Here is a 27,641-nt window from a genome sequence, read left to right on the forward strand (position 1 = left end):
TTTCTCCTCTGGCCTCTGCTCATGTTGCTGGAATTCACTCCACCTCCTCTCTTCCTCCCTTCTCCAATCCTGCTCCCCACCTCACCTGACTAATGTGTCTTTTGGTTTCAGGTCTAATGCCCCAGGTCTACAAAGCCTTCCCTGATCTTTCAAGTGTGGGTTACTATCCCCCTGTCTCTCCATCATAGCACTTCTCACCATATGCGGTACTCTCCAGTTTACTTGTCCGTTCTTCACTGGACCAGGAGTTCTACAGGGGTAGGGACATAGGATCTTGCCGGGGCTTACCAGCAGTAGCCATTTTCTTCCCTTCACGATGTCATACAAGCGATAAGTGGTCGAGCCTTTCTGATTCCAAGTTCTAAGCTGTGCATGCGTGTGTGTGTTGATGGCTCATCCATCCCCCTGTCTCTCCCTGTGAGGATGACCAGATGACCACCCCTGCTGGGACCTCTGCTCTGAAAGTGCTGTACGGAGGGCGGGACCCCCAGACAGCGTTTCTCATAACATCTTCAGAATTTGCCAGATGGCTCTGGTGGATGGAACAGGGAGTAGGGCGGTAGAAGACTAACCAGAATTTATGATCTTTGAATCAGGCAGTGTGTGAGTTTGAGATGGATGAGCGGTAGGAGCTTTGTCTTTTCCAGGGGTCGGACCCAGTGTTTCCTTGAAGGTAGACATTCAGAGATCGGTGAGGTAGCCTGAGCCTTCGACGCTCAGCAATTTAGAATGGAAGGAATTCAGAAGGTGTCTGTGTTTTCAGTTGATCTTACAAATATTGAGGTCATAGGTGACATTGAGAATCTGGAGAGGGACCTTCTCACCAGAAAAACTTACCTTCCCGCAAAGGTTTACGTTTGATTTTGGGGGATATTAGATGCCTGAACCCTGTGATCTATTTCTGACCCTCATCCTACAGATGTGGCGGCAGGACTAAAGAGGTAGTGTGCTTGCCTGAGGTCAAACGACAGGCTGGCTAGCAGAGACAGAGGGGAGGTTGGAGGGAGCCGCGCCTCTCACTCGGATGGAAAGTTTACTTTTGCCTGTTGGTGGTGGTAGAAATAACGGTAATGCCATCAGATTGTAATAAGGGGCAGAGTGTCCCTGATGGTCTTTGGGTTCCGTGACTCTGATCTGTCAGTTATTAAGACTGTGTCTGCTTCAGAAGGCCCCTGGTCAGAGAGGGGGGAGCATGGTGAGAAGGTGGGAGCATCAGCCCAGGGGGTCCCCAATAAGCACATTCGCAGGGGGTGTTAGGCAGGTAAATTGCTGGATTGTTGTTTGCCTTCCCTTTTGTCTAAGACTTGGCTATTACACATTTTCTCCACAGAGATTTAGGATCAGTTTAATGAGCTGTTCTTTAGAACAGTCTTCTAAGGTGAGTTAATAGGATTACCTAAAGCCAAGAAATGAGAAAATGAGCTCCAGGAATGTGTCCTCCTTGCTTCCTTTCTCCCTCTGTCCACCCAGGTCCAGGCACCAACCATCTGGGCCCTGGCCCATCCGCTGGCCCAGACTAAGGGTGTGTAGAGGGAGGAGGTGAGATAGGAGGAACCAAAACAGCCCCACCCCCTGGTGCTGGATTCCCCCTTGACTCACAGTGTGTGGAAATGATGCCACGTGAAGGAGAATGGTTCTAAGGAGATTAAAAGGCACTTAATAAAACAGGGAACTGTGTGAATAATCACTCAAAGCAATTCTGAAATGTCTGTAATGAGATCTTAAAAGCAAACTCTGAAATCTCCACTTCTCTGATTTCTGATCTCGGATGCTGCGATATCTTCCCTAGAGCTTTACCCTTAAGATTGAATTATTGCTTTACATTGTAGCTCTTTATCCACGGTAACGTCGTTTGCTGACTTTAGGTTTATCCTCAGTGCTTAAGTCACTCTAAACATGTTTTGTCAGTTAAAGCAATGTAATATCTTTCTTTTCTCACGGCCCGGAGAGTAGATTCCTGTAGGAATATCCAGCATCACTGCTCTCAGGGCAGAGCCTCATCCTGTACAACTTTGCCCTCATCGTCCATCGAGGGCCAACCTCTCACACTGCTGACCCACCCTCAACCTTAATTTCCTACTGTAAAATGGGATAACCCTACTTCTTTAGGGTTGCTGCATGGATTAAATAAAATTGGCTCAGAATCAGTACTTAATAAATGTTATCCACTACATCTGTAATAGTTATCCACTGCTCTGTAACAAGTTGCCCCCAAATTTAATGGCTTAAAACAACATGCACTTATCATCTCATGGTTTTGTGGGTCAGGAATCTGGGTGAGGCTCCTTGGGTCTCTTACAAGGACTGATGGTGTCAGCTGGGGGAACTGGGGCAGGGTCTGCTTCCCAGCCCCTCAGTGGTTGCTGGCAGGATGCAGTTGCTGGAGTCCTATTGTAGAGGTACACTGAGGCCTCAGTGTCTGTTGGCTGGAGCCTCTCTCAGTTCCTTGCCTCGTGGCCCCCTGTGCATGGCAGCTTGCCTCATGAGAGCAAGCAAGCGAGAGGGGGCAAGTGGGCGTGAGAAGAAGAGGGCAGTCACAGTATTTTACAACCTAACCTCGGGAGTGAGGTTAGGTTGTAAACATCACTTTTGCCGTTTTCTATTTTTTGGGAGCAAGTCGTTAGGTCTAGGCCACACATAGGGGAAAAAAGAGCACGAGGCAGGGATCATTGAGAATCATTTTAGAAGCTGCCTGCTGCAATTGTGATCGTTGTTTACCCTTATTTGCTAGATCTGCAACTCAGAAACAGTGAATATCTAGTGCTTTGTAAAAAAATTACAGAATATAACCATAAAACCCAGTGTCTACTGCTTGTGCCTGTGTAGGCCGGGCATTTCATGGACTCTGTGGGTTTTCCCTCTAGGAAGAGGGGAGCCCGTGTCTTTGTCATTTGTCTAGTGACCCATGTTACCCCACCAAGAGCCCACACACGTGTTGCTTGTGAGGCAAGAAGGGTGACAAAAGAGCAGTTGGTTCCTTTTGCAGGAAGTGTGATTTAAGTAAAAAACCGTGTTAAATTTTTTTAAAAAACAGTTAAGGTCACACCTTCTAAGACTCATTAGATAAACTGAAATTTCTGCTTAGCTGCACAGAGTTTGTACATCGGGACAAGCTTCTCTCTGGACACGCTGAGAGGCGGCGGGGCTATTCTAAGAGGAGCGGAAGTGGAGGAGTCATGGAGCCTGCTCTTCTTCCCCATTTAAAAAGCGTCTTCCTTCTTTAAGTTGTCCCTAAGGTAAGGCAGGAGGAGAGATGGTGACCGTGAGGACCTCTTTGGAGCTGGGCGAGGACTCGTCTTTCCTTACTCCCCATATGTCAGTGACTTCGGCTTCCCTGGATCTCCTAGGACATTCCTGTGCCGTCAGCAGGTCGAGAGGCCACTCCACCATGGGGGCCAGAGCTCCCTTCTGCAAGATAGCTGAACTTCAGAATCCACCAGATCTGCCAACTCTGGAATAATGAGAGGCAAATCAACTTAACAATAGTAGAAAGAGACAGTACTTTTTAATATTGTGAATATTTTCTCACTAGGAGCAGTCTCTTTGGGGTGGATGATGTCCCAAAGGCAGGACCATCTGTTCTTTTTAGATCCTCCTCTAAGAGCCACAAAAGACCTGGGGTGGTGTCTTAGCTTTGACACCCATGTCCTGGACAAGCTGCTGTAATTCTCTGCTCTAAAATGATGATTCTAAGACTTAATCAAACACGACCAGAGATACGAGAAGACAAGGCAATTTGACTGAAAACCTCTCCACAGACAATAGAAACAGACCCACAGAGGGTCTAGACAATGGAACCATCAGACGTGGACTTCAAAACAGATATGTTTAATATGTTCAAGGAAATAAAAGTCATGATTTCAAAATTTGGCAGCCAATCAAAAACTATACAATGAAAATTTTACAACAGAAAAAATACAATAACTAATATCAGAAAATCAATAAATGGGATTACCATCATGTGAGGTACATCTGCAGAAGGAACTAGAAGATAGATCAGAAGAAAATCTCCAAAATGAAACAGACAAAAAGATGGAAAATAAAGAACAGAAAATAAGAGATATATATGATAAGGTGAAAACGTTTAGTCCAGGCATAATCCAAGTCCCAGAAAGACAGAAGCGATCTGACGGAGCACCAGCGCTGCCTGAGGAGACAATGGCTGATGCTGCTGCACATCAAAGCCTGGCTGGGGGCCTGGAACTTTTCCTGTGCTCAGTAAATGCCAGCTTTTGTCACTGCCCATCTTACTATTTGCCCACTCCTGCTCCTATGCAACATTTGTACTATTGGCAATATCACTGGAGTCCAAATCTCCAAGACTGTTCCACACAGATCTCCTTACTCTCCTGGGGCGTTCTGGTTGTTCTAAAGGCCTGGGAGTCTGGTTGGCACTGGCTGAAATCCCCAGTGTGAAATTAGAGTAAGTTTCCTGTGGAAACAACATTGCACATAGATACTGGGTTCTTCCTTGGAGAGTGCTGTAGTTCAGTGCAAGTTTGGGAAATAATCATTATTTATTTACAGCTTTATATCAACGGAAAAATGCAAATCTGAATTTCAGATGATTAGCCAACAAATGCACTTTTGGAATACTGCCATCAGCCATCCAGTTGATGTATTGGGAATTTGGGGGATTGCCTGTGCAATGACCTTGGTCACAGTCACTCTAACCTCCTGTCTTTGATTCCTTTGTAAAATCTAAGCCTGATGTGTAAGTGTCCCAACTGCAGGAATCTGGACTTAATCTTCCTGTTTCCTGTCTGAGCGTATTGCGGACTGCACAGGCACTGAGTGAATGGATGAACGTGTCGATGCTTGCATGCCTTCTGGAGAGGGATGGTCTGGCCGGTGAACGAGCACTAGATATGGGGAAAATCAAGTCTGAATCTGAACGCTACTTTTACTAGTTATAGGATCGTAGGTAGTTCTCGTAAATTTTAGACCATAGTTTCCCTACGTGGGAAATGTGGACAATGCCGTCATGTCCTCCTCCTCACGAAGGGCTGTGGTGAGGACCAAGTGAGATAAAGTAAGTGAAGATGTGTGCCTCTGTTCCCTTTTGAACCATTTAATCATATCTTTCTTGTGGCTTTCATGCTCCTCATTTCTGCTTATTTCTTCATATTCTCTAGTAGAATTTTTTTTTTTTTTGGTGAGGAAGATCAGCCCTGAGCTAACATCTGTTGCCAATCCTCCTCTTTTTGCTGAGGAAGATTGGCCCTTGGCTAACATCCATGGCCATCTTCCTCTACTTTATGTGAGACACCGCCACAGCATGGCTTCACAAGCGGTGCATCTGTCCACGCTCGGGATCCGAACCTGTGAACCCCGGGCCACTGAAGCGGATCGCATGAACTTAACCGCTTTGCCACTGGGCCGGCCCCTCTAGCAGGATTTGTTTAACATTTCTCCCGGTCATTTTATGCACCTCTAACATGGCACTTTATTCTCTGTATGTAGACTTTAGATTACTTTAGTTTACGTTTAGAGGATTGTGGACATTTCCAAGCTATGTTCATTAATGTGCATGGGACATTAATCTAAATGCTTAAATTCATTTATGCTATTTATATGCTTAAAATTAGGTCTGTAAGCAATTTTCCCCCATGAGGTAGATAGAGAAAACAAAGTCTAGTGACTCTCAGACTCGGGTCAGAACCCACCTTTTTCAATATGAGACAATTCGGTTCCATTTTTGTCATATATGTAGTTAGTTCCTCTTTGTTGTAATACACACTATTGGCATGTTTCAAAATAACCATAACAGAAGGAATTGCAGAGTTGTTTCTGGGAATGCTCGGGAACTTTTTATTTATATTGTGTTTTCTGCAAATAATTTTGTGGTATGGTTTTCTACATATACTAAGATGCCTAGAGTTGGATTTTTCTTGCATTGTTAGTTCAGTTTTTCCTAGAACATGGTGTGAAGGCTGAGATATACTTGGCTTGGACAGAAGTCTCACCACCACCAAAGGAGACCTTGTAGAATGTATGGTCATAAAACAAGCATATTATGGACTTGAGTTTCATGATGTTTTTTGCTTTTATGGCACTTTTTTTTTTTTTGGTAATGGTTACTGTGATTTATAAATATTGAACTCTTTTCTTTTCAGTGCTGAAGAATCTGGTAAAAAGTGCTTGGGATACATTGGAATTATTTTATACCAGCAAGATATTATTTATCTTGGGGCAAACAGATCCATTAGGTCTATAATTCCAATAAGCCGTTGAACAGCATCCAGGAGCAAAGTACTTCAGTCCTTCTATGAGAAGGGGGTTGTAGGTACAGAATAAGGTGACGTGTCGGAGATCTCCAAGGAGCTCAGTGGAAGCTCTTGGGGTGATGTGCAGTGTTTTGACCTTGAGTCCTTGGTCCGGCCAGTTTAGGTTCCTCAGAAGCAGTGGCCTTTGACTCTCATAAAGGGCATGTGTGATTGGGGTTTTCTGTGGGTTGCTTTGTTATAAACCCAGTGCAGAGGAGTGGAACGGGGTGTGTATCCTCTCCCCCCTAGCCAAAGCTTTAAAATATGCTTGGTGGATTAATATAGAATTTGTGCCACATTACTGTGAGATTTCTTTGAAATCTCTAAGTGCAGACTGCAGAGCTTCCCAGCTTGGGATTCTTGAGCCTGACAGAGGCATAATCCTTTGTGTTGACTCCTGTTTTCTATTCTGGGTGGACCCAGGTTTCGGGCCGTGGAAAGGGCAGGTGCTACCAGCGAGGAGCCCTGGCCTGGGTACCCTACAGCTATAGGAAACGGAAACTCTTTCCCTCATGACCTCATCTCTTCAACAGTAGCACACACTCCCTCCAGACGTTTCTCCTCCATCTTCCCCAAAGTGGAACTAATAACCAGGCATACACGCACTGCCCCAAACTACTAGTCATTGCTCTCTTCGTGTGCTGTGGTTTATCTCTACACAAGGCCCTCATGTGCAAGGTGGGGGTAGATGTGTCCCGTGTCCTTGATGAGACCTTTATGCCATTGGGTTGGATTTGATGGTGCTCTTGGCTTCTCTCACCTTTGGGGTCAGAAGATCAAACCATTAGCCATCCCACAGTTCTGCCTTTTTCTCTCCTTATTTTGTTTCTGTCCTCCCAAAAGATCTGGCTGTCCTCTATTAGTCCTCCTAAATTCCTAACTTAACTATTTATCAATGAATTTAAGACACAGGAGTTTTTAGAAATATGTACAGCTTAAAGTCTAAACAGTTAAATAAATAGGTGACTGAATGAAATAAAGAAAGAAATTAATGCAAAAATCCTTGCTGTATGGGTTCTCTCTGATTCCCAGACCAGAGATGGATGCTTGAATGATCATGCCCGTAGTTGATATGAGCAAGTCGCATTCTGCCTCTTTGACATTTTGATGGGCATGAAATGAAAGTTTAAAAGATTACTGTCTGTGCCATAATTTATTTAATTTATAGTTATTTTTTAGGCCATTTCTAATTTTTATAAATAATACGTCAATGAACTTTTCGTGCTCATTTTTTTCTTCTTTTAACTATATTCTTAGGAATGGAATTCTTGAGTCTGTGGGTCTTGTTATAGTTTGTAACTTCCTTTCCATAAGAAGCATGTTGATTTATAATGTTATCAACAATGTGTGCATGTTGATTTATAATGTTATCAACAATGTGTATTGTTTATTAGTTTCCCCCAAAGACCTTCCCACCGGTAAAGATGTCTAAAAGGCCTGCAGAGCAGCTGTTAGTGCGTTTGGAGTGGAGGAGTTGGTAGGAGTGTGTTGACTATTGGGAAGTGTGGGGCAATGGGAGAGGACAGCCCTTTGTTCTGGGAACCCACCTCAATCAAGTCACAGTGATTCTCTGCAGAGCTGGGTTGAAAAGATTTTGAGGCCCTTTTCAGGTTCAATAAAATAACGCGTCCCAAATGTCCCAAATGGATTAGTGATGTCTTCCATTACAGCAGGTTTAGGTAGTGGTGATATATTTGCCTAGGATTTACCATTCTTTAATTGAAAGGTAGGAACCCCTACTTGCAGTCCATTGCAACAGTCCAGGAGTGAATCAAGTGACGCCTAGAGTTTTACGTGGCAGCAGCTGAAAGTTTGTGATTGATGATTTCATAATTATAGATTTATAGGTGATTAATAGATGTGACAGACAGTTCAAACAGCAGAGTAAGTGGTTGTTCTTAGAGAACTGTATTATTACCCCCAAATAATAACATACATGAGAGGAATATCATATGAGGGGCCCATTTCCCAGTAAGTAGATGGAACCAGTTTCAAGGCCTCAGCACATATCTGGTATCAACCATTCAGATGAGAATACAATGTGATGTTGGTTATCTCCCAGGGAGAATTTTCCTAAACTTTATTCCTGGTTGGTGGAATCCCAGTTGGTTTTATTCTAATGCCTCCCAGTAGTTGGTAGTATGTCCCCCTTTCATTACCAGCAAAAATCCAGTAGATCTGTCTTGAGGACACTATGCTACTGTGGAAGGTAAAACTGGAAAGCAGTAATAAAAAGACTCCTTGTGAGTTCTAGAAAATGGACTTTTTTGGGGAAGAAGTCGGCGTGTGGCAAGGAGGTTGATTTAACCTGGTGAAGCCTTGAGAGGATTTCACTGGGACGCAGAAAATTTGGTTCTGACTCTGTAGCCAGCTGTGGACCTTGAGGAAGTCATGCAGCTTCCTCTTTTGCAAAACTAGGAGATTGGACAAGATGGGCTATGATATTGTCATAATCTTATGAAGTGGAAAAATATATGCATAGACGAGTCTCCTTCCGTGGGTGTAAGTCCACCAAAAATAACGTGGCCTCTGAAGAATGGCGGGCAGCCACGATCCTCCTCCCTCCTCCTTTCTCTTCCTTCACAGACTCTGTTATCCACCCAGTCGGCTTTCTTCTCTGTCTGCTTTCAGCCTTTGTGTTTTCCTGTGCGATTGTCCTGACTCACTGGCGTTTTCCTCTTGTGTGTGTGTGTCACAGTCTGGATGAGGCTCCTGCAGGAAAAGCGAACCACAAAGCCCAGTGATTCATGAGCACGGCCGGTATCCTGGCCTCAGGCTCTCCTGGGCACTCCTGGAGCAGGGCCTTCCCCTGCTGGCCAGCTGGGGAACTGCAGTCATCCTGGGAGAGAAGGAGGGCCCGGAGGTCATTTCTTGAGCCGTCTGGAAGACTGGCCAGAGGAGATTATTTGAGGCAGTTTTTTGTAAGAATATTTTCTTTTCTGAGACAAAGGAAAACTTTGCCTATCCTTTTGTTCTTTCGTATCAGATGTGTAAGAGAGAGAGAAATGTTGAGAGTTAAATTGTGAAAAGAAAAGAAACACTGAGTTTATTTGGCTGAAGAATTGACTCTGAAATCTCCATTTGAGCAGGCTTCTGCTTTAACTCTTCAGAAAAGCTGGTGTTTAGCTTGAGTTATCTGTGGAAGATGATTGGTAGAGATGGATAATTTCCAGATGGCTTTTGAATTTTTTTATCTTCAAGGACATTTTGAGGGTCAGCCTTGCAGGATCTCTTGGGCTGTTTTGGGGATGTGGAGCCAGTTGTTTCGAGCAGAACCCTTGGGTAGAGTGAATGGATAGACTCCAGACGTGTTTCCCAGAGCAGAGCCCTGACTGTGAGGACACACAGTCTAGCCAGAGGCCTGTGCCCCAAGGACCACTCACAGGGAGTGAGCGCCATGTTGCTTATGGGGGCAGGGCCCCTCCGAGGGGCTTTTTCTCAGCTTGGAAGTAGGGCCAGCCTGGATGTAAGCCGAAAGGACACCAAGGAAGGCCAAAAAGGAACAAAACTTGGACGGTAAGGATTTGTCTCCTGACCTCTGAGTGGTGCGTCAGCCAGAGGCAGAGCAGCCCTGCCCGCCTGAGTGCTGGCACTTAGCTCTGTCAGGCCCTTGTCACGGTTGTGGAACTCCAGGAGGCTGGGGAGGGGCCGTGTTATCTCCCATCAGTCAGGCTCTTCTGTGCCGGCACAGTAGGGTTTGATGACTGCTTGCTGGACCAGTGAAGAAGGGACAATTAAAGAACCCTGAGAAAGAGAACTCTAAACTGAATGGAGAGGCCCAGAGAGGGAGGAGACAGGCTCTTTTGTTAACCTGCCTTCCCGTTACGGGAGTGACTTCAATGGGTGCAGAGAGGGCGGAGATTAATCATTTAGCATTTCTCATAGAACGGTAAATTTGAAAGCTCTCTACAGGAAGGGGTGGGGTTGCATCCCACGAGCTTGGTGACATAAAAATAAAAATTGGTGTGGTCAGTGTTGGGGAGAAGTTCCCACCCTGCCTACTGGGCAGTTTGCAGAAAACAGTTCACCTTATGAAAGAGTACATTCTCCTTATCTTCCAGGGTAGGATAGGGCAGCACGGTGCCTCAGTGTTCAGCTTCTCTGGGGTTGTGTGGACTAAAGAATGGCAAGGATCTGCTTGTCCACAGAGGGTTTTATAGCAGCTGAGATGAAGAGAACTGAATTCTGGTTTGGGGGACTGTGGGGACGTCAGCCGGAATGCACACTGAAGGTGCGGCACAGAAATAGCAGTGGCATTGATTGGGAATCTTCGGAGCTAATGTTTTCATTCTGTTGTCACCTCTTTGAACTCTGCACATCGATTTGCAGACTGCGGTTTTATTATGGCTCAGAACCAGTGAGGGCTGCTCTCCCCGGGATGGGAGACCTCCTGGAGAATGATTCTGGAGAATGCTGCTCTTGCCCCAGGTTCACTGGAACTGTCCCCTCAACATGGGAGCGAGAAAGAGTCAAAATAATTCAGATTCCCAGTTGGTATTTCAAATTTCATGTCTAAAGAAAAACACATTTCTCTGAGTTTCAAAGTTTTCTCCTTGATCTTCAGACTTTTAAAGTTACACCTGTAATGTGAGAGAACCGTATCACTATTTTCTCCTTCCTGGGCTAAATATGTCTTGTTTCCCTTTCACTTATAGATCTCAATGTCTCCATGATCCTTTCAGATAAGCACGTACTGACAGGACTTCTCTGTGGTGACAGTCTGTGAGCCGTGCATCTTCTTGCCTTGTCATCCCCTCAGAAGAGCAACTGCTTTGTTCTGCTTTCTGGGCAGTCTCTCGCCTTTATCTAGTTACTCTTCCTTTGAAGTTTCCACTTCTACCATCATAGTTTTAATTTCTAAGAGGTCGGTCTTACTCTCTGAATGATCTTTTAAAATAGCAGCCTGCTCTTTTTTTGTGGGTATAAATGTCTGGTAGTTTTTAGCCGAATGTTTACTTTTAAGAGATTAAAATGCATTCCGAAAGCTCTGTGTGCACTGGGGCTTGCTGACTGTGCACATGGCCTTGAGTTGGGAGACTCCAAGTCTTAGGATCTGCAGAGTTTTCTCTCTTACCCAGCGTGGAGTCTGACTTCTTCTGTCTGGGCTTGCACAGGGCAGGGAATAGCACTGGGCGCTCCCTGAGCTCAAGTCCCTCAGCCCAGCCCCTGTCTGATACAGGTTTCCTGGAGAGTCAACCTCCCATGTCCTCCTGGAATGCAGGAGGGTGTCCTCTGGTTATGTGGCCTGGGGTGCCAAGGGTATGTTTGTGTGAGCCTTTCAGTTGATCCTGTGTTCAGCCTTGTCCTACAGTTCTTGATGTGTTCAGGGGTTCTGTGGCATGAATTGAGTTGCTTCTCGTTGGCTTTCCTTCCTGCAGGCACTTAAGGCTCCAGCTTCTCTCTCAGTGACCACTCAGCCAGGTGCTTTTCGTTGATATCACTTGTCTGGTATTGTTTTGTCTTCTATCTCTTTGACCTTGTGAATTTGTATATTTTATTCCTTAAACTATTTTGCAAGGGTTTTGGAAGGGAGTGGATAGAAATGCATGTATATAAATTTCCAGTGTATAAGTGGACCTCTATCCTAATCAGCTTTAGAGAAGTATTTAACAGAGAAAGAGCTGAGATGAGACCTTTATACGATTAAGCAAAACTGGAAGTTATTATGCAGCCATCAGATTCTAAAGAGAAAATGTTAGAAATGCAGAAGTTAGAATTCATAGGTCTTACAGAGTGATACCTAGAAAAACAGATTACGTAGTTTTTGAGTGCTAAGGTTTTGAACCAAGTCAATTTTGTCTCTACCAAAACAATGCCGTGGGTTGCCATACAGCTCCTTTAGACCCCTCTAAAAATTTCCAGATTTCTGGAAATACATGTATTGTGAACATTGCCAATTCTAAGTTAATTACTGTATATATGGGGCGTGTTTCCAAAACTTATTTTTACCATATTTCTTTTCTTTCTATGAAAGCAATACAATTTCATTTCAGAAAATACTGGTAAGAAATAGAAGAAAATATCCCCGCTCCTCCTCCCCCACTCCTATCGATCAGAAATAACCTCTCCTGCCCTCTGGTTCTGTGTTTACACTGGGTCGGAATTGGCACCCTTGACCTTCATGGCTGTGTCCTCTTCTTTTCCAGGACACTGGGGTTGGGAAATCAAGCATTGTGTGTCGGTTTGTCCAGGACCACTTTGACCACAACATCAGCCCAACCATTGGGTAAGTTCCCGTATGTTCTTCTCTTTCACATTTCTTCCTTTCACAGCACTCAGAGAGGTCACTTTATGCCTGACCCTTCAAATGGTTTTCATCCCTGCCCATGAGAAAAGACTGTAAAAACGGACAGAAATTCAGGGACCTTGAAGCAGTATGTCCAGGCTTACTATTGAAGAGGGGGAAGACTATCCTTTACCCACTCTGGGTCCTTTCTGGCTGGGCTACAAATTAAATCGACATGAGACTGAATAGCAGGAGAAAAATCAAAGCTTTATAATATGTATACTTGGAGAGACCCAGGGAAACCGAGTATCTCTACAAATGGCAGCAATTCTCCTCTTAAATAACATATTCAGCCAGGTAAAGACAAAGGAGGATGTTGGGGGGGGTCAGCTATGGGAGATTACCAGAAATGCACAGTGAACAAGATTATGCAGATTTAAGGCCTCGCCTTCTGCATTGACAAGTTTCTAGAGATGAGGTCATCTTCCCTTCTTCCAGGTACAGAGAGGGAGATACCTTTACAAACGGAGATTTCCCTTATAAATCTAAGTGTCTCTTACAAAGGATAACTTCTAGTTTTACTTGGAATGGGCTTAGCAATGACCCTCCCAGTCTATCCATAACCAGAGTTAAATTCTTTTAGGCCCTTAGTGGGGGGAGGGGTGGGGGAGGTCAAAGTTTCTTTTAGAGAAAATAATCAAGGTAAAGAGACATATTTTGAGGTGTCCAATTCTGATCCCCACACTGTCCCTGTCAATAATTTTTTTTTCCTAGCCAACCATCCTCACACTGTAGCCTAAGGCCATTTCCTTGATCTCTAGGAGCAGTATTCTGTAAATCATGCCAGCTTTATTTCCAGATGGAAGATGAGACACAGGACAAATCCCCAGGGCTCTGCTTTAACCTGCCTGCCAGTAAACCTGGAAACCATTTACAGCTGTGCCGTCTGCAGCCTGTGGCGCAGGTTGACTTTCCTTTTCTGGATTAACCGAATGGACATCAGCATTTCCGTTCCTATGCTTGGGGAGGGGCGGCGGGAGCACTTCCAAGTCCCCATGATCTGGGAGTGCCAGAGCATTGTCCCATTCCTGTTCCCTCTCCTGTGGAGGCTTTCGCCAGAGAAGCTTTCGCCGTGGCATTTTGCAGATGCTCGATGGTTCACTCTCTTAGAACCGGCCTCACTTATTTTCTCCCTGAAGACACCATGCTCTTTGCAGAGAGCAAGGTTTTGTTTTCCTCAGAAGGGAAACAACAGGTGTGTATATTTGGGGGGCTGATGAGGACAGGGGCAGTTGTCTCTCTCAGTAGTAAGTGGACAAACTTCGGGGCAGGGCATAAGTAGGTGCTCAGGAGCAGCTGGTTGAGAGGCCAGTGGTTTGAGTGGTGGACGTGAGAAAAACCAACACATTTTGTAGTTAAAAAATGGCTTAAAGAAATGTGTTCACAAAAATAAGCGTCAAGAACTGTGAAGGGTCCACAGGCGAACAAGTTAGTGACCCCCGTTTCATGGGTGCTGGCAGACGATGCGTGGCTCCTGGGTCAGAGGCAGGAAACGGCAGTAACCAGAGTATTATCACTTGGCATTGGTTCCCCAAGCCTCAGTTTCCTGGAGGGGGACGTGAAGAGGGTCAGATGACATCCCACATGCAGTGGGTTGCGTCACAGGAGAGGAACCCAAGTCTTTTCTAATGGGTAGTAAGCATGTCTGTGCTTTGCTGTCTCCCTTCCAACGCTATGTGCCATACAAACATCCTTGAAAACACGTCTGGGAAAAAGACATGCCTTCTGCTCGCAAGATGTGCAGGATGCGAGAGGCCGTGGGGCATTGTCTCCCAACACAGGGACTTCTGTAGGCTGGGGAGATTCTTCTCACTCTCATCTGTGCTGTACTTTGTTCCTCTTTAATTAGCCAGTTTGTGTTTCTTGATAATAAAAGCAAAACCCATAAGAGCGATAAACTCTGAAGTGTGGTTCTGGATGGTGGAAGAGGGACTTTTGCTGTCTCCTTTTTAAACTTAAAAAAAATTTTTTTAAATAACAAGTCTGTATTCCTTTTGTAATTATTTATTTTTAAATAAAAAGGCAATGCATGCTCCACCACAAATTATGGTAAATACATAAAAGTGTTAAGCATAACTGTTGCTCATAGGTGTAAGCATCATTATGCCAAAATTATAATAGGTATATCGATCTGGTCACAATTGCTTGGTCAAAGCAAGTCATAATGCCAGCCCACATTCAAGAGGGGAAATACACTCCACCTCATGGTGGGGGGCAGCGTGGAGCGCCCCCCCCCCCCCGCCCGTTAATCTCCATTTTTGAGACAATCAATCAAACACTGTTGGCAGTGTTTTTGTCTAGTAAATACATTGTGGTGGTTTGGGCTTTTAAAAAATTGTGTATTATATAGAAACTCTGTACTTTCTGCTCAATTTTTGTGTAAACCTAAAACTTCTCTAAAAAATAGTCTGTTAATTAAAAATTTTGTATTTGTTCTTTAAATTATAATGCTCATAATGAAAAGTTCAGATCATACGTAAATATATAAAATTAAAAGTGAAGTCAGAGGATTTTACTAGCTCTTCAATCCCATATTCTTCAATTTGTATCACCAATATTTAGAGTCCAAAGTGCATGTTTAACATATTTCTTATAAGTATTTTCTATGTATATGCAGGTATATAAATACATAATTTCTAAAAACAAAAACAGCGTCACACCCTACGTAACCTGCTGCAGCATGTGTTCTCCCTCCGTGCAGGTCATTCTCCATCCATGTAGGTCTTCCTCATTCTTTTCGTGAGTACAGATCTCCGGGAAGATGGCATAAACAGGACGCTTGAAGTGCTGTCTGTGCATTTCCTTGACAGAGTCAAGATTAAAGTCTAATTTTTCTGATTATAAAAATTCATGTTCACTCTAAAAAAGCTAATAAATATAGAATTTATGAAAGATGAGAATTATAGTATATATGCAGTTTTTTATCCTGTTTTCTACTTATTCTTTTTTGAACATTTTCTTATAATATCACATAATCTTCAAAAATATGATGAAAATAATATTTTTCTGATTATAAAAGTGTTATATACTCATCACAAAAAATTGAAAATGAGGAGAAATATAAAAATTACCCATAATCTGCCCCCCAGAGTAACTACTGTAAACATTTGGTATATTTTCTTCCAGTCTTTTTCCTATGTATATATAAAATCTTTTTTTATTCAGCATTATATTGTGAATTCTATGCCATTAAATGGCTGTATTTTCATTTTAAGGCATTTAGGTTGTTTAAAATATTTTTACTTTTATAAATAGCGTAGTGTTGTATATCTTTGGGCATAAATACTTGCGTGTTCCTCTGATTATTTCATTAGGTTAAATTCACAGCAATGGAGTAATTTAGTCGAAGAAGAAGAACATATTTGAAATTCTTGATGGATATTGCCAAATTGTTTTTCAGAAAGCTTGTCCTTATTCTTCTATATACACACTGGCTTTAGGTGTTATTTTTTAAAATTTTGTATATGTGATTTTGAATTCTGTTCTTTTCCTGTAAACTTCAAACTTAAGCGTTTTCTCATACCTTAAAATTTCTTCATAAACACAATTTTAAGTGATTGTAGCATTAAATTCTGTGCTACTCTGCTTTCGTCTACCTCATGCCTCGCTCTGGAGTCAAGATTAAGGTTGGTTCCTCCATTCTTGTGTGTTATCTTTTCCTGATGTAGTTTAATTTCCCAATTTTAAAATCACTCAAACTTTCTCCTCTCTTCTGGGATTTTGAGAAAATGTTTTCAAACCCCAGTTTTAGAAAAACAAAGCTAGTAGGAACGTGTGGACTTCTTGGAAGATGGCGTAAATGGAATACTTTAAAAAGATCGAGTGCTTATCCCTCAACAGGTGGATTTGGTAGGCTGGGAATCTGGTGTTTTGTTTAGTGTGCTTTAAAAATTTTAAGCCAATAATGAAGACTCAGGAGATTCTTACATAATAAACTTGCATTTCTGGCTTCTCTTTTAAAATCAGAAGACTTGGAGCGCTGGGTGCACAAGCTCGTGTGGCAGAAGCCAGTGGACCTGAGCCACAGTGCTCCCTCTGGGTGGGCGGGCTCTCTCCACTCCATGTCACTCCCACTGCTTCTTGTTACTGTTATTTTTATCAGTATTACTTTTACACGTAGCCCACTTCGCTCGTTTACATGTCCTCCCTGGTCCCATAGCCATTTCAGTTTGTGTCCCTGGCACGTAGCCGTTTTTCCAGTAGTCCTGCTAGCCCCAAGGTCAGTGCAGCCAGGTGACTTGTTTGAGTGCACACAGCCCGTGAGTGACAAACTTGTGACTCACACCAAGTGAGCCAGTCTCCAAGTCCACCCTTGTTCTCCCACTGTAATCACCTACCATCGGGAAAGGCCACAGGCTGTGAAATGGCAGCAGTTCAGCATCGAAAGAGTTCATTCTTATCATCTTCTGTGACTCACAGTGAAAAATCTTGGCTCAAGCAGATTGAGTCAACATCTTGAACATATATATGTGCGTGTGTATCTCCCTTTCTATTTCGACTTTTAAAAGGAAATTGTGTTACTTCTCGGCCAGATTTTGGTTCCCACAGGTAACAAAGTCAGTTCAGCATTGCGGAATCTCCCCCCTCCACTCCTCTGGAAGGTAATCTATAGAGAAGAAAAGATGCCTGGGGCCGGCCCTGTGGCTTGGTGGTTAAGTGCGCGCACTGGGATGCTAGTGGCCCGGGTTCGGATCCCGGGTGCGCATCGAGGCACCACTTCTCCGTTCATCCTGAGGCCGAGTCCCACATACAGCAACTAGAAGGATGTGCAGCTACGACACACAACTATCCACTGGGGCTTTGGGGGGAAAAAATAAAATAAACAAAATCTTTAAAAAAAAAAAAAAAAAGATGCCTCAAGTTCTTAAGATTGAAGCTAGCAAAGGGGCTGGAAAAAACCCCAAGAGCAATGACTGTCAATCTTCATTTCAAATATTGATAGTTCTTCGCCTAGTTGCAAGAAATCAGGAATAGAGAGGAGTGTGTGCATGCATGCTCGTGTGTGTATATATGTGTGTGTGTATTATATATGTGCATATACAATATATATACACACAATATACATATATGATATGTATTACTTCTGTTACTAAAACTGTTCCTCAGGGCTTACCATGTAGCAAGGGAGAATTTCACAGCTTTAGGTGTTATTTTTTAAAATGTCGTGAATTTCACAGGGGTCATTTCCTGTTTGACCCTACCACGGCCCTCCAGATCATGCAGAGTAGATATGGGTCCTGTTTCCCAGAGGAGGAAACTCAGGGGCTTTCTGAGTGCTCACCCGACTCGGGCTGGCTGTGAGGGCCTCTACATCTTTCCCAACTGTGCCGTGAGGCTCTTCTCTGACCAGGGACAAGACAGTCTTTTGGGTCTCAGATTCCAGCCTCCCCCACCTTATCTGTAAAGTGAAGGGGTTGACTTGGATAATTTATGTTTTTTCCAGCTCTAAAAGTCTATGGTTCTAAGATTTTAAAGGCATGAACTTAGTTTTCTAAGCCTGAGAACTTTTTAAGGGTGGGGTTGATGTATTATTTATCCCTTTGCCTAGAATATAGTGAGGAATGAATGAAAATCTGGCTTACATCAAAGTAAAAACAAAAACAAAAATAAACACAAAAACAAAATATTGATATAGCTGTCTACATAAAATTTTAAAAGGCGTTTATGGAAAAAGTTCCATAAACAATGTTAAAGGGCAAAGATTAAACTGGAAAAATATTTTTGAAAATATACTGTTACAAAAGGTTAGTATAAAATACTCAAAAAGTGCATGAGAAAAGGATAACACTCCAACTGAAAAGTGGGCAAAGGTCATGAACTAAAGATTTACAAAAGAAAAATACAAGTGAACAATCAACACTTGATGGCCAGAAAATGATGGCCAGACTTCTGATAAGCATAATAAACACAAGAATGAGATATCACTTTCTACCTGTCGTACTGGAAAAGATGTGAAAGATTAGTATTGGTTGGGGAAAAGGTCGTCTCACACCCTACTATGGGCATGTAGGTTGAAACAACCCACAGTTTGGCAAACGTAGCAAAGTAGAGCGTGTCTACTTCTAAGAATTAAGTCCAAGGAAATAGTTGTACAAGAACACAAAGATTTAGGCACAAGGATATTCATTTAATCATTGTCATAATAGAGAAAAATAGGTGACCAAAATGCCCATCAATGGGGTAGTTGAGTAAATCTATAACATGGTGTGTAATACTCGGTCATTTTAGATAATGATGGTGATCTATATTCATAGAAATAGAAAGATGTCCATGATATATAAAGTGGAGGAGAAACAAAAGTTATGTAAAGTATGATCAATTTGGGAGCTAAAAGTTGTATGAAAACAATTTGGAAGGACATATAGCAACTTATTAGCAGTGATTGTGGCTAAGTGGTGATATTACAATTGAGTTTTATTTCCTTCATTTTCATTTTTTGAATTTCTTTTTTGTACATATATTGCTTTTATAATGGGAAAAGTAATAAAGATATTTCCATTTTTGGAATATATTTGCTCTTATCAGTAGTCTGGGATGTATATTTTAAGCACTTTTAAAGAAATGAAATGTCATGGGACAGATGTGGGTTTTGATAATATTGGGTCCTATCACTTAGAAAAATACTGAGAATTTCCATTTAGTGCAATTGTACGTGGAAAATTAGAACTCTCTAACTGTTAACCTTTGGTGTGTGTATGTATGTTATAGGGATAGTGCGGGAGTTGCAAGGACATATGCTTTTCTCCTTGGGACTTCTGTGGTTTGTCTCTTAGTCTTGGGGAAAAGTAGGAGACGTTGAGGAAATATTTCCAGGAAGGGTGCTGAGGGGTGCAGGGCGGGACTCCACACTGGACCGGGTGGGCCAGCTGGGCCATGAGAAAGTGAGGGGAGACATCCTGGCCCTTCACCCCTAAAAGCTCCAGTGTGCATCTCCTAAGAAAAGGAGTATAATGCAGACACCATTATCAGACCTAGACATTTAATTTTGATTCAGTGATTCCTGACAGTCTAAATTTAATTTCTCCAATTGTTCTCAAAATGTCTTTTCAAGCTGTTTTCCTTCTAATCCAGGATCCAGTCAAGGTCCATACAGTACATTTGGTTGTTTTATCTCTTTCTTCTCTCTTAATCTAGATTCTAGAACAGTTTCCCTGTCTTTTGTTTGCTTTTCATGACATTGACTTACTTGAGGCATCCAGGCCAGTTGTCTTGTAGAATGTTCCACATTCTAGATTTGCCTGATTCTTTCCTCATGATTAAATTCAGATTAAACATTTTTGGCCAGAATGCTGCATAGGTGATATATGTACTTCTTATTCCATCACGTCAGGGGGCTTATCATGTCTTATTGTCCCACTGTTGGGGATGCTTGCTCCTTTTTAATAAATGGGAAGCTTTATCTCACAGAAAAAAAGTCAAGGGTATTAAACATTCCTTGTATTAGGTTTTTACATCTTTCATGAGCACAAAGAAAAGCTTATTAAGAGGAAGTATGCAAAAAAGAAAGTATCATGATATATAACATTATCTACTGAGAATTTCAAATCTTTCCTTTTTCATGGAGAGAAGATAAATATTTGTTAAGCTACCGATCTTTACCCCTGCATTTATGCTGGCAGGATGGGAATTAGATCTCGTATTCTCTGCGTTGCTACTAGTGTTGGATTCATAGCGTGGGTAGATATGTAAGGCAGTTTTCTATCTGTGCCGTTGCAAGGCCCAAACAGCAACACACCCAAGTGCCAGCTGCCCTTTTCACTCTTAACTGTTAGAACAGTGTGTGTTTAAAATCTAAGGTTTTATTTTCTTTCCTGATTTCAGGCATATTATCTTAGAACGATTGAAGATAAATGTTTTTGGAAACAGTGTTTTGAATGCATTATTTGCCTTTCCCCCCTGCTAAACCTCCAGTTGGACCCCAGAAAATGCAGAATCTTTTCTTTTTGGTGACAGGACGCTTGCCCTTCCTTCTCCTTAGTGGCCCCCCCAGGACTGGAGCTTTTGGAGTCCTGCTGAGGCATAACCTTAACTTGTTTGAAACGAGAGTCTTTGTGAAGATTGTAGGGGTAATTGGTAATGTGGAGATGTTGATTCTCTTTTTCAGGGCGTCTTTTATGACCAAAACTGTGGCTTGTGGAAATGAACTTCATAAATTCCTCATCTGGGACACTGCTGGTCAGGAACGGGTAAGGAAATGCTGTTGTTGGCTTTCTAGGGACAACACTGCGATCAGTGTCTGGAGGCTTCTTTGTATTTGGCGAGATTCTATTGGTGCCAAGTGACAGAAACCCGCTTGAAAAGATTTAAGAAAAAAAGGAGACGTATTCCTCAGCTATGAGAAAAATGTAAAGGGGTGCCTATCTTAAGGCAGGGCAGAGTTCAAGTCCTGCAAATGTCTTGTCAGAGGCACCCAACTCCATACCTTTTCTTTTGCTTGCTCACCTCTAGATTGGCTTTATTTTTAGGCAGACCCACCTCCTTCCCTTTCCCGAGGGTGGCAAGGATGGTGCCATAAGCAACTGTAAGGCCTACATTCTAGCACCTTACCAACTCCAGGAAGGAGAGCACCTCTTTCCCACGAGTTGCACCCCACCTCTCTGAGCCTGTGGGTTCTCACTGCCTGGTTTGGATCATGTGCTCACCCCTGAACTTGATGCTATGTGGTGTTCAGGGGGATTTGGCACTCCCACAGGTAGGGCCAGGTAATACACCTACCCTAGAGGTAGGGGCTCCACCTGAAGCACTGTGGCTGGAAGGCGGGGAGGCTTGGTGCCTCAAGGAAAGTCTGGGTTCTCTTACTGGAAAATGGGGGAATGGACTCTGGGTTACCAGAAACAGCAGATGACTTCTCTCTCATTCTGAATTCTTTTTGTTTGCTGAAAATATTTATGGAGAAGATTATTTATTCAAGAAGTCATGTCTTTAGATTTTATTTATTTTTTTTATAATTTTATTTATTTATTTTCCCCCCAAAGCCCCAGTAGATTGTTGTATGTCATAGCTGCACATCCTTCTAGTTGCTGTATGTGGGACGCGGCCTCAGCCTGGCCGGAGAAGCGGTGCGTCGGTGCGCACCCGGGATCCGAACCCTGGCCGCCAGCAGCGGAGCGCGCGCACTTAACCGCTAAGTCACGGGGCCATCATGTCTTTAGATTTTAGAAAGTGAAATAAGGAATGCCAACAGACTGTCTGTTAAGGGGGAAGTTGTGTCATAACATTAAAGTTGAAAGGGGTTGCCAGGAACAATGAAGCGTGGGGTTAACCAATGTCTTGTCTTAACTGTGAGCTTTCAGCCCAATCAAAATTTTCATCAGAGCTAATAATTATGGAGCAAGGAGGGTTGAACTGTCCCTTGTCCGAGCCAAGCTCAGATGTCACCTGCGCCACTACCCCATTTAAAATGTCAGCACTTCCTTCCTTCCCTCCCTGCTGCACTCACTTCATTTTTCTCCGTAGCTCTTACCACCTTCTTATATTCTATTTAATTCACTTATTGATTCTGTTTATTGTCTCTTTCTCTCAAAGGAAGAGAATCCAGGGTTCAGGATAATCCATCGTTTTTGTTATCAGCTCCTAACAATTCAAGTGTGTGTTTATATAATTTTCATCTTATAGAAATCTCCTTTTAAAACTAATGTTCCAGCGTTTGTAGATTAAGGTGATGTAAAGATTTCTTTTTTTTAAATTAGGATGAATCTTCTGGCCTACAAATGCTAACCTCATTAGAATGTCTTCCATTTTGCTGCTAAATTGAGAGCGCAGACGCACGCACGAGCTGCTGCCTGAATGGCCTCTTGAGCTCTGTCTGTCAGCTGTGCGTTCTGACTCCTGAGATGAGGGTGACGGTGGCCAAGCAGGGATCTCTTCTTTACGTTCTTGCGTGTTCTTTGTAGCTGGTCTGCCAGGTTTTTATTTTTGGTTTTTTGGTTGTTATTTAGATGTAAGCAGAGAGGTTCTCTTGCTCCGTTTTTTTTTTTTTTTTTTTAATTTATTTTTTCCCCCAAAGCCCCAGTAGATAGTTGTATGTCATAGCTGCACATCCTTCTAGTTGCTGTATGTGGGACGCGGCCTCAGCATGGCCGGAGAAGCGGTGTGTCGGTGCGCGCCCGGGATCCGAACCCGGGCCGCCAGCAGCGGAGCGCACACACTTAACCGCTAAGCCACGGGGCCAGCCCTCTTGCTCCGTTTTTACTTCTTGGCCACGAAACAGTTGCTTTTGCAGCTGCTTTTAATGAGCGCACTAAGTCAATTTTACAAGGAGCTGGCTTAGTATTAGCTGCTTCTGCTACTGGCTGATGTGCACTAAGGGCTTGCTGTGTTCCCTGCACTGTCCCGAGTGCGTTCTGCCTGCTAACGCATTTAGTCCTCTCAGCACTCTGAGGTAGGACCATTTTTATCCCCACTGAGTTCACTGAGAGGCACAGAGAGCTTAAGTCACTTGCTCAAGATCACACAGCCAATAAGGCTTAGAGTTGAAATTTGAATCCAGCAGTCTGCGTCCTGAGCTTTATCGTTTTGTTCTGATAGAAAAATCACACAGAAACCATACAGCTGAAAGTAAAATTATCCAAAATCCCACTACCCAGATATTTCCACTGTTGACATTAGATGACCATTCTTCAGATATCTCACTCACTATGTGTGTTGATAATCTCATATCTATGGGATCGTGACTCTTTATAACCTGCTGTTTTCACTTGATAATACAGTGTTCCTAAGGAGAGATTTCTGTATGGTCTAAACAGAGTATTTGACACTTATTTACGTATCCTAATATAGTCTTCAGGGGTTGACTGCTTTTGATGAGATTTGGTACTCTAAAGTCACTATTGTAGTTTGTAGTTTGGCCCCCTTACTAGCTCAAAACAAAATAGCAATAGAAAATTTTTCATATGACCGTATTTCCAATTATTTGAATTGATTTTCCTAAAATTTGACTGTTAGAGGTTATAAACATCTGTGACTATATTGCTATATCTGTATGTTTAAAAGCATATGATTATATTAGTATTACATGTATTGTTATGTATATGTATTATATTCGTATTACAGTAGTACTCCCTTATCCGTGGGGGATACGTTCCAAGACCCCTAGTGGATGCCTGAAACTGCAGATAGTACTGAACCCTATACATATACTGTTTTTTCCTATGATCAAGTTTAATTTATAAATTAGGCACGATAAAAGATTAACAACAATAACTTCTCTTTGGCATATCCGAATTGCCAGCATTACTACTGTTGCGCTTTGGGGACATTATCGAGTAAAATTAGGGGTACTTGAACGCAAGCACTGTGATACCACACAGTTGATCTGATAACCAAGAAGACTAACTACTAAGTGACTAAGGGCATGTGGTGTGTACAGCGTGGATCTGCTGGACAAAGGGATGAGTCATGTCCTGGGCGGGATGGAGCAGGATGGCACGAGATTTCATCACGATACTCAGAACGGTGGGCAATTTAAAACACATGAATTGTTTATTTCTCGAATTTTCCATTTAATATTTTTGGACCTTGGTTCACCATGCGTAACTGAAACCATGGAAAGCAAAACCTCAGATAAGGGGGGACTTCTGTATATGTTTTATTAGTGTTATATGTTATTATAGTTATTAGTATTATGTGTGCAAGGCACGACTCCTTAGTAGTGTTTCAGGGAAGAGGGATTGAGTTTTGGGTGATAATTTCAGGTGAGTGCTTTTTAGAATCTAGATTTGTGGAGAGTGTGTGAGCAATATCTACATGGCCTTTGTGGCCATCTGATCCCTCTCCGCCTCGGATGCCTGATTTAGTTGCCCTCGGGCTGTCTGGTGTCTCTCCGTGCAGTCTCACATCTCTCCAGTGACGGCAGTTTTTCAGTCGCTTTGGCAGCTTGTTGCTGGACTTAACCATGCGTGTGATGACGTTGCCTAATGTTTGAGCTGAAAATAAACTCCCTGCGTCGCTTGAGCGTATTGCTATTCGTTCTGTCTCATTAATTGTTAGAGTCCTGTACATTTTGTTATCCCTTTTTGTCTTTGTAGAAATCTGCTACTGTTCCTCTTAGTTTTCATAATTTTAGATAAACAAAATCTATTTGGATTTATGATTTGACAATATAAAGACAGATTTCTGTGTCCTCAAAGGGGGCTAATACTCAACGAAGTGCTTTGCATGTGTTAATTACTCAATATTTGTTTATTTGTGGAACGATTGAACCAAGTTCTGCTTAGCATACCTGGCGTCCCCGTTAATGCCCTATTACTGCCCCATATTAATTCTATATTATGTTTGTGGCACAAATCCATACTCTTGGAAAATTAATTTTCCCTCTGAGCACTAGAAATGTGAAAGGATCCCCCTTTTCCTCCCTCTCTTTGTATAAGAGGGTGTTCATTCTTGATATGCTGTCTTAATTTTGCTTTTCATTCAACCATATATGAGGGACGTCTTATGATTCTTTCAATGGCAAATGGTAATCCTTGGAGTGCCTCCGTAAAAAAGAGGTTTTAAAAAATTTAACTCTTTTCCAATTGTTTGTTGGATGCAATTAGTTAGAAGCTTAACATTTTCAAGATTTCTGCATTCAGTTGTTGCTACTGAGATGGGTGCTGAGGGGGAGAGTGCCGTTGGAGTGCCTATGTGGTGGCATCAGTATGGGCTTTTGGGGGTTTTCAGCCTGTCCTCTTCGGATGAGTTATTGTGCTGGTTTCTGCTTCATGCTGAGCTGTGAGGAGAGCGCAGCAGTCAGTCAGCAGATGCCTCTGGAAGGATGTAAATAGCAGCTCGGAGTGGTTCCCAGGGGAGAGAGAAGAATTTATGGTGGAGCTCTGTCCTCCACCTCCCGTGGGTCGGGATTTGTGATGGGACCTGAGACTTCTGTCCTAATGTGTCAACATGTCATTCTTTCCCAGTGAGTCTCCTATTGACTCCCTTCTTTGTTTGTCTACTTACACTGGGGGCTAGAATATCCTCATTGCTATTAAAAATGTCTCATCAACAGGAAATGCAACCTTCATTTTCTAGATGTGTGCTTCCAAATCATTCTGTTTCTGCTTTAAAAAAAAAAATCACAATCCATAGGATAACTCCATTAAAATGTCAGTAACTTGGAAGAATTTCAGGCTTCATTCTCTTGGTCTGATCCATCAGAGCAACATTATTCTAAGAATCTAACATGGAAAAAGATATCATTTTATTCTTTTGTTTCACTTTGGTTGAAGTCAGTGTTAAAGCTGTCTCTCTTTCCTAATGCATCAGTTGTAATAGTTTTATTTATAAAAGTTGGGTTTCAAATGAACCACAGTCACAAATTCCACAGAGGAGAATCGATGGTTCTGTTACTAGAATAAAAACTCTCTGCTACTCTAACACATCTGAAATTGAATAGATTGACTTCTGAAATTAAGCTCTTTATTTCATGCTTTTTAAACGTGAAATTGGAGAACACATATACAGACTAAAAAATGTCCTCCCCTTCCTAATATTTAGCAGTAATTATTGAAGCATTGACGGTAATAATGTTAAAAACGACATTATGCAAGGACTTGTATAGCAAATTATATAATTTATTATTACTGTTCTTTTTTTGGTATTTTAAAAAATTTGATAAAACATTGCAAATAAAAGAAATGCTAAGTAAGACCAAATTAAATAATACTATACAGGTCTGAGTACACTGGTATTATCCAATATAAGATTGAGCTATTGTAGAATTCTAAGTACGAGCTTAAGTAAATAAGACTTTATTTGGAATACAGAATGCTATTATTAATCCTGAAAATTGACACATGACGGTGTGTGGGTTAATTCTTTTTCATCTTTTTATTTAAAAATACTCTTATATTTACAGAAAAGTTGCAAAAATATTACAGAGCTCGCTAGCTGAGGTGACTCTGCTTCAGGTTGTGGGTCTGTGCGTTGGCTGGGGGGCTCTGCTTGCTTGTTCCTTCTTGGGTTGGAGAGGCAGCAGCTGCCTGAGGAAGCTCTTCTCAGGCAAAGCAAAAGCATGAGGGGCAAGGGACAGGCACGAGGCCTCTTAATGCTAGGGTTAGAACTAGCACATGTCACGTGGCCTACATTCCATTGGCCAGGGCAAGTCACATGGCTGAGCCCAAAGTCAAAAGATAGACACACGGCCTTTAGTGAGAGGAACTGAAAAGTTACATTGGGATAAACAGGGCATAGATCCATGGAGAAGTGAAGAATTCGTGGGCATAATTGTGTCTTCCATAGGCCTCTATTGGGTTTTCTCGCTCTGTATACCTTGGAGGCACAACTTCTTCCAACCTCTGTTCTCAGACATCTCCCTCAATCTTTTCCCATTGAGCTTTACTGTTAACACACTCCACGATGTTCCATCTAAAAGAAATATCCTGTTAAGAAACCTGAAACTGTAGAGATAATGTTTGACCTTCCATGACTTTTAAAAATATATTCATGACTTCCTCGTGCCTGAGATGGATCCCTTCCTGTGTTGGAAAATGGTTTATAAAAAGAGCCCAGTGAAGGTAGCTGTGGTGTGGAATTCTCTGTTAACTTTCTCCTTGGCAGGGGAACTCATTTCCTGCCCACCTCCTCACCCGTTCTAGACTTACTCAGAGCTTCCGTCTCATGAGCTCCTTGTTTTCATTCCCTGGTTCACCTGGGAAGCAGCTGAGCCATGCTTTCATGTTTTCTGGATAATCCATCCCGGAGTTTTAGTGGTTGGGAATCAAATCAACTGATAAATGCTTTTGTCCACATTTGTTTCTGTGTTGATTATCAGCATGTGGAGGATTACTGACCTCTTTTTATTGTTTTTAAACAGCTTTACTGAGATATAATTCACATACCATACAATTCACCCATTTTAAGTGTACAGTTCAGTGGACTGTAGTATATTAAAAATTGTGCAACCATCACCACAATCAATTTTAAAACATTTTCATCATCCCCCAAAGAAACCCTGAATCCATTAGCAGTCATTCTCCATTTCTCTGCAAGTCCCCCAGCCCTAGGCTACTTTCTGCCTCTAGATTTGCCTAATCTGGACATTTCCTATAAATGGAATCATACAATTTGTTTTTTTGACTGCCTTCTTTCACTTAGCATAATGTTATCGAGGT

The 27,641-nt window shown here is 42.4% G+C and overlaps 1 protein-coding gene across 2 annotated transcripts in view; it reads left to right on the forward strand.

The window, feature by feature from the left end:
* The window catches only part of RAB31 (RAB31, member RAS oncogene family), a 133,804-nt gene that overhangs the window by 55,418 nt on the left and 50,745 nt on the right, over nt 1-27,641 (forward strand). For both annotated transcript variants that reach the window (XM_087438917.1, XM_014780328.2), the window contains exons 2-3: nt 12,413-12,492; nt 20,657-20,738. In XM_087438917.1, the coding sequence (XP_087295043.1) occupies nt 12,413-12,492; nt 20,657-20,738 (162 nt within the window). The remainder of the gene's footprint in view (nt 1-12,412; nt 12,493-20,656; nt 20,739-27,641) is intronic.

The sequence above is a fragment of the Ceratotherium simum genome, chromosome 14 (assembly GCF_057802395.1).
Source record: "Ceratotherium simum simum isolate JZ-2026a chromosome 14, ASM5780239v1, whole genome shotgun sequence".
Lineage (NCBI taxonomy): Eukaryota > Metazoa > Chordata > Mammalia > Perissodactyla > Rhinocerotidae > Ceratotherium > Ceratotherium simum.